The sequence below is a fragment of the Lactuca virosa genome, chromosome 6, assembly GCF_052849685.1.
Source record: "Lactuca virosa cultivar CGN04683 chromosome 6, Lactuca_virosa_CGN04683_v6, whole genome shotgun sequence".
Classification (NCBI taxonomy): Eukaryota; Viridiplantae; Streptophyta; class Magnoliopsida; order Asterales; family Asteraceae; genus Lactuca; species Lactuca virosa.
This window is the reverse complement of record NC_136431.1, coordinates 262,664,909-262,672,483: the sequence shown is the minus strand read 5'-3', so window position 1 is coordinate 262,672,483 and position 7,575 is coordinate 262,664,909. Positions and strand designations below refer to the sequence as shown.

At 35.1% G+C, this 7,575-nt stretch overlaps 1 protein-coding gene across 1 annotated transcript; it reads left to right on the top strand.

Annotated features, from left to right (window-relative positions):
- The first annotated feature begins 4,074 nt into the window (after positions 1–4,074).
- LOC145120488 (putative acetyltransferase At3g50280) lies at positions 4,075–5,709 on the top strand. The gene has a single exon (XM_079056302.1). It carries the CDS (start codon positions 4,224–4,226, stop codon positions 5,586–5,588), a length of 1,365 nt encoding a protein of 454 aa, XP_078912428.1. The 5' UTR covers positions 4,075–4,223; the 3' UTR covers positions 5,589–5,709.
- The last annotated feature ends 1,866 nt before the right edge of the window (positions 5,710–7,575 follow it).

Genomic DNA, 7,575 nt, shown 5'->3' with positions numbered 1-7,575 from the left:
TTCTGCAACACTAAGTCCCCTACCTGAAACTCGAGGTCCGAACGTCGTCGATCAGCATAACTCTTATGTGGGCTCTGTGCGACCCGTAATCTATTGTGCACCCGCTGAATCAACTATGTGGTCTTAAGTACCACCTCGGTGTTTCCCATGACCCGATGACCAACCTCGCCCTAACAAACCGGGGTCGTGCACCTCCTTCCATACAACATCTCAAATGGTGGTCGATTAATACTGGCATGATAACTGTTGCTTTAGGAGAACTCGACCAGTGGAAGGTAAGTATCCCAACTCCCTCCAAAATCCAACATACAAGCCCGAAGCATATCCTCGAGCGTTTGGATCGTCCGCTCGCTCTGGCAATCGGTCTGAGGGTGGTATGTTGTACTAAAGTGCAACTAAGTACCCAAATCCTCATGAAACTTCCTCCAAAACCTGGAGATGAAACGAAAGTCCCGGTCTGAGACCACCGAAACTGGCACCCCTTACCGAACTACCACATCCCGGACATAAATATCAGCTAGCTTCTCTGCGGATATGCTCTCGGCAATCGGAATGAAATGCGCACTCTTGATCAATCTGTCCATGATGACCCAGATAGAATCAACACCATGTGTCGTCCTCGACAATTTTATGATGAAGTCCATAGTGATCTCCTCCCACTTCCACATGGGAATGGGTAAATGTTGCATCTTGTTGTGGGGTCTCTGATGCTCAACCTTGACTTTCCTACAAGTCAGACATCGCTCGACAAACCAAGTTATATCCCTTTTCATACAGGGCCACCAATATCTTAACCTCAAATCTCTGTACATCTTCGTGGCTCCCGGATGGATATAAAATTTTGACTTATGTGCCTCTTCCAAAACCATCTGTCTCACCCCACCTGATGCCAGGAACCAAACTCTACCACACTAAGTCAACAGTCCACGGATATCCCCGAAAAACAATACACCTGATGCGGATGAACTATTGGTGGAACGGGATGTTCTCATATGATGAAAGCTAACCAGAAGCGGCATGAAGTCGAATTTCAACCTATGAAAAGGAGTTGGTTAAACTACAATCGTGTCGACAGGTTTCACTCGCCAAATGCTTTTTTAATAAGTCGTCCAAATGTTATTATGGGCCATTTGAAGTTCTCGAGTGGATTGGCAAGGTGGCGTATCGGCCCGCGCTGCCGGAAACAAGCAAGATACATCCCGTTTTTCATATCTCCATTCTTAAACCATTTACAGGTGATGAAGGCGTGGTGGTTTCACCTTTACCGGAGGAGGGTCAGCCCCTTGAACAGCCACTAGCGGTTTGTGGGTCTCGAGTTGTGTTGCGAAATGGACAGATGGCGCGACAGTTGTTGGTGCAATGGACGGAAGGTTCACATGTAGAGGCAACATGAGAATGGGCTGATGACTTCCAGCTTGCCTATCTGAACTACCACCTTGAGGACAAGGTGATTTCTAAAGGAAGAGAGAATCTTACACCTTACACGAGCTCAGGTTAGGAGACGATCACGGAGGATAACAACTAAACCAAGCTGGCAAGAGGATTATGTGATGGGTTGAGATAATGTTTATTTTTAAATAGTAGTAGATGAATATTTAATTTTTTTTATAAGTATTGAACTATGTTTTCTCTCTCCGTTTGAACTCGTACTTAAGCCTTATGGCATAATAGAATCAGATAGTTTCATATTACAACTTCTTTATCTTTCTGGTTATTGCTTAAGGAGCCTGCACGTGCTTGAAATAGTGCTTATCAATTTGAATAAGATGTATCACAAACTTTGACTTGCACACTCACAATAATATTTATGAAACACTCGATTATCTATTCGTTGCCACGGACAAAACATGTACCGTGATTGATAGGTATTTAATCCTTTTTTTACTTATGAGGAAAAACAAAATCAAAATCAAAATCTCTTCATTATTCTTATTTTGAAGAAGCACAAAATCAAAATAAAAACAAGAGCAATATAAATGACATTACGACGAGAGTAAAATAAGAAAGAAAGCATAAGTGTAAAACAGGTGTCGAATGTTGAAGATGAAGTAATTTAGAAGGCAAGGGCAAAATGGACCATATATTTTTTTTAATGATTTTAAATTATGAAAAAGGAATATAAAATGTTAATAAAATAAATTTAGTCAAATCCGATATTTTAAAGCGTTAAGGATGATAAATATGATATTTGGATATTAGGCTAAATAAATATAATATTTTGATGTTTAAAAATGAATATACGAAATTTTTCTCAAATTAATTTGTCCGTCCATGAACAATTAATTGTTATTATTTCAATATATATATATATATATATATATATATATATGCCTTTCGTGTCTAATGGCTAGTTACGGTGTTTCTAAAATATAAAAAGTTATGTCCCAAATATGCCTTTCGTGTCTAATGGCTAGTTACGGTGTTTCTAAAATATAAAACCGTATTGAAGTTTTAAGTAACGAATATATATATATATATATATATATATATATATATATATATATATATATATATATATATATATATATATATATATATATATATATATATATATATTCGTTACTTAAAACTTCAATACGGTTTTATATTTTAGAAACACCGTAACTAGCCATTAGACACGAAAGGCATATTTGGGACATAACTTTTTATATTTTTGAAAGTTTTTAGTTTTTAAGAAAAAACCAGATAAAATAAAAAGCTTTGTTTGGCGGTAAGAGTTTTTAATTTTATTTTAAACAAAAAAAAAATTTAAAAGGTATTTCAAGTAATTTTTTAGAGTTTAGGTTTTTGGAGATTTTAGCTTTTGGTTTATTCAAGTTTACACCTTTAAAAAATAAAAAATAAACAATTAAAAGATTTAGTTCTCATCTAATAGCTAATAGCTACCAGATAGAGTTAGTTTTACAAACACACCCTAAATATAATGTTTTAAAAGAGATGTTCAGTAAAACTAGTTGGTAGTTGGTAACGTTTTGTTAAACGGTGAGATAACTTTTAGATTTTGAATATTTCGTTTAAACTAAACGTTAAAAACATGTACTGCAAAATAATGTTTTTTCTTTATCAAAATAGAACGTTTTACACGTGTCCAACCCACCCAAAATAAAATAAAAAATAAGAGCAAGTAACAACTTAATCATCGCTAAATCTAGGGAGAATTTCATATATGCTATTCTTAAACATCAAAATATCATATTTACCCAACTTAATTTCTAAATATCATATTTACCCTTCATAAAATTTATAAATATCATATTTACCCTTCATAAATTTTTAAAATATCATATATGTCCTTTTTAAACATCAAAATATCATATATGCCCTTTTTAAATATCAAAATATCATATATGTCCTTTTTAAACATCAAAATATCATATATGTCCTTCTTAAATATCAAAATATCATATATGTACTTTTTAAACATCAAAATATCATATATGCCCTTCTTAAATATCAAAATATCATATATGTACTTTTTAAACATCAAAATATCAATGATAATATTTAAAATATCCTCCATCGACAACATGATAATAATCAACAACAACAAAAACTAAACAATCAAAATATACATTTTTTAGAGAGGGTTGAAGATGAATCTTTTTGTTTGTCAAGAGGGCGACATACCAACAATTTAGAAGTTCAAATTTCATTATCAAAGACGTAAGGATAATATGGTTAAAATTTTGAATTATTATAATAATTTTAAGATATAAAAAATGATTATAAAATATTAAAAACATTATAAAAAAGGATTTGGGTAAATATGATATTTTGAAGGTTTATGAAGGGTAAATATGATATTGAGAAATTAAGCTGGGCAAATATAATATTTTGAAGTTTAAGAGGACATATATGAAATTCTCCCATAAATCCAAATCTATAAAGACAAACCCATTTTTTTTTTAGATTACAAATGTTAATCTTTTAGTCTAAAGGAGTTATTGGTCAAAATGAGGTGGCCAATATCAAGTTCTTTTATTATTTTATATATTATCTTATTATAATACTTGATTGAGATAAAACATTACAAAAGTAATTGATCGGTCTTCCTTCTAGATACTTGAGATTTAATAAATCCTAATAGAATTGGATTTACATATGATTCTCCCTTTTTTTGTTATACTTAACATGTTTGATGGCTAGCATCTTTGTATGTGCAAGAAGTTAATTTGTCTTCAATGCTCCATTAAAAGAAGAGAATAATTGGTGTTTTGGTATCAATGAGTTCTAAATCTGTGAAACGCATCTCAGAATGTTTCATCAAATCACTGCACGACCTCTCACCTGAGGCAAAGCAGCCTTTTCATTTCACACCCTTCGAGCTGCCATGCCTCAACATCAGCTACAGCCAAAAGGGTCTCCTCTTTGCAAAGCCACCACCGTCGGAAAGTCAAGATTTCTCCATTACCGCTTACCTGGATGACCTCCGGCGATCCCTCTCCGCCACCCTCGATCATTTCTACCCCCTCGCCGGCCGTTTGGTCACTAAAAAGGAAGAAAATCCAGCTTCCTATGTTATCTACTTAGACCCTGAAAACAGCCCCGGCGTCAAGTTTATTTACGCGACGGTGGACACCACCATATCGGACATCCTTCAGCCTGCCGACGTACCTGTGGTTGTTCGTTCATTTTTTGATCTCAATAACGCCATTAGCCACGATGGTCACACACTGCCATTGTTATCCATTCAAGTTACAGAGCTTGTCGATGGGATCTTTATCGGTGGATCTATCAACCATATGGTGGCCGATGGAACCTCTTTCTGGCATTTCATGGGTGCTTGGAGTGAAATATTCAAATCCAAAGAACAATCTCATTGCTCAATCTCTCGACCTCCGGTACTCAAACGATGGTTCCTCGATGGATCTGACCCGATCATCAAGCTCCCGTATACACACCACGATCAATTCATCGATCGATTGGAAGTTCCAACCTTTACGGAGAGATTCTTCCACTTCTCATCAGCCTCCGTCTCCAAACTCAAAGCTAAAGCAAACTCCGAATGCAATACTACTAAAATCTCAAGTTTACAGGCAGTGATCGCGCTTTTGTGGAGGAGCGTTACCCGGATCCGGCGTCTACCAGAGGACGATGAAACCAATTGTAGATTGATGATATCTAACCGCCGGCGGCTGAACCCACCTCTGTCTGATGATTATTTTGGCAACCCAATTTCTGTACTGAAAGGAAAAGCAACCGTCGGGGAATTGACGGCGAATGGGCTTGGGTGGGCGGCTTTCCGGCTACACGAAGCGGTGATAAATTACAACGATAGAGCAGTTGAGGAAAGCGTTGAGTCATGGATTAAACGGCCATTCATTATAAAACTAAGTGAGATGAGCGATCGAAACTTCATTCACGTTGGGAGCTCACCGAGGTTTGACATGTATGGGTGCGAATTCGGGCTAGGGAAAGCGGTGGCGGCTAGAAGTGGGTGGATGAACAAGGGCGACGGGAAGATAACGATGTATCCCGGTCGGGAGGGTGCCGGGAGCATGGATGTGGAAGTTTGTTTTGCTTCATCACAACATAAGATGGATCTTGAATGCGATGAGGAATTCATAGATGCTCTTAGGATCGAATGATATGATAAGCAAGAATGTAAAATAATCATGAATGAAAGTTCCCTGTTTGATGTGGGTCCTTTCAAGCTGTTCCTCGTTTTCCGATCAATTGCCGACAATTTGCCGCTTCTGGTGTTTTCAATTTGGTATTTTCAAAATTAAGTTATGGCTTAATTGAATATATATTTTAATTTAAATAAAATTGAATATTACAAATTTGACGTTTGTTGCGATTGTGAGAAGGATATCATATTATCGGACGTGCGCATCAGTGCATGTGATGATTTTAGTTGAAGATTTTTGAATACTTTTTTATGATCTAATCTTATTTTTTTTTTAGTTTTTGGAAAAGGAATCTATACAACTTTTGTACGTCCACCAAGTGGTGGAGCTCTTTCCGCAGTGTGGTGTATTGCGCCATTTAGAGTGGGTCTATATACTATAATTTTTTTTTAGTAATTGTAAAATTGGTTAATATAGTTTATAAAAACGTGCAGTTCTATTTCTTCGATACTCACGGCTAGTCTAATTTATTTTTATTTTGGTTTTGGTCTTTCAAATTTTTGAAACGATCCGAAAAAAAAAAAAAACCGATTTGTCTTTTTTAATTTTACTTATTTTTTCCAACTTTCTTTTAAAAAAAATAGTAAAATCCTCTCTCTCACACATAGACACTCACACACATACATACACACTTACGCACACAACCTCTCCGGTAAACTATTTTTCTCCATCACATTTAAATTAATCTACCCCACCGGCCCTCTTTCCCCCGATTCACAATCTCAGAAAACACATGGTCGAGGGATATCTCAAAACATACACACAATACAAGAAAAATAAAGTGAACTGATTTTCTTCATATGATTTCATTTTTAAACCAGACACGTTAGGCAAATCCAAATCAAAATTGAGTTGTTTCCCCAATACTCATAAGGGTTGGCTTCTTCTTCATCATCTTGTTCCTGATTCACAACACCACCTTCTTGTCACTATACCACTTCCGTATCTAGACCACACTTCTTCATCCCCACCCTTTGTATCACTAATGTTTAAAGTTTATAGTCATGTTAGAGTGTAAAATTTTAAGAGTTTTTACAATATTAGACTATTAGTAATGCACATGTCCCATTTCCTCAACTATTTTAATTTTTAAACTCATGATAAAAATTAATAAAATTCAGATCGAATTTTCAATTCAAACAATTACAACATTCTTATTCACAAAACTCTTATTCACGTTTCATGCCCAAGAATATGAAAATCTTCATTTACATAACTTCATAAATGTTGGTATATACCATTACTGACATGTAACAAACGAAATTATTGTTCGTGAAACAAGTTGGTAATTCAATTGAACTAAAGTTATCCAAGCTAGAAATTACATAACGCTAAGGTGTATGGTCACAACAAACCCACTAGAAAAGTGTTGCCACATATACGCCACGTCATCTCTTCTATATGTTCATTACCAAATCACTAATCCTTGGAAATGGTTACCACTCCACATCATTTATACTTTTTTTTTTTAAATTAGAATAAATTTAAAAAACATAATTTTAATCTTAAATAATCATTTTACTAATAAAAAAACTAAATACAGATTACTTATTTTTGAAATTAAATTAGTTATATATAATTGAGGGTTTAACTTAATTCAAAGATAAATATAATGGTATAATGAAATTAGGAGACACAACCTTAGGGGCAATTGATATAACTTCAGTTAAAAACAAATATGAATCGTCTATTTTAAACCCGTTTACCCTTTTGTTTTCTTTTTCACCCGTTTACCAAACTTCAAAGCTTCAATCGACTCTTTTTAAACCATTTAAATACATCTAAACCACATCAGCTACATCCATTTATACACGCCACACCACACCTACGCCCCTTGGGGGCCGGTGTTCACGCAAGGAAAAATCCATCACATTAGTCATCACCAAAAGGCCTAATATACAAACCTACAATATCACCGTTCACCAATGTACCTTAACCTTATAAA

What these genes read in the sequence shown, in the direction of transcription:
- LOC145120488 (XM_079056302.1), top strand. Translation starts at nt 4,224, where the DNA reads ATGAGTTCTAAATCTGTGAAACGCATCTCAGAATGTTTCATCAAATCA.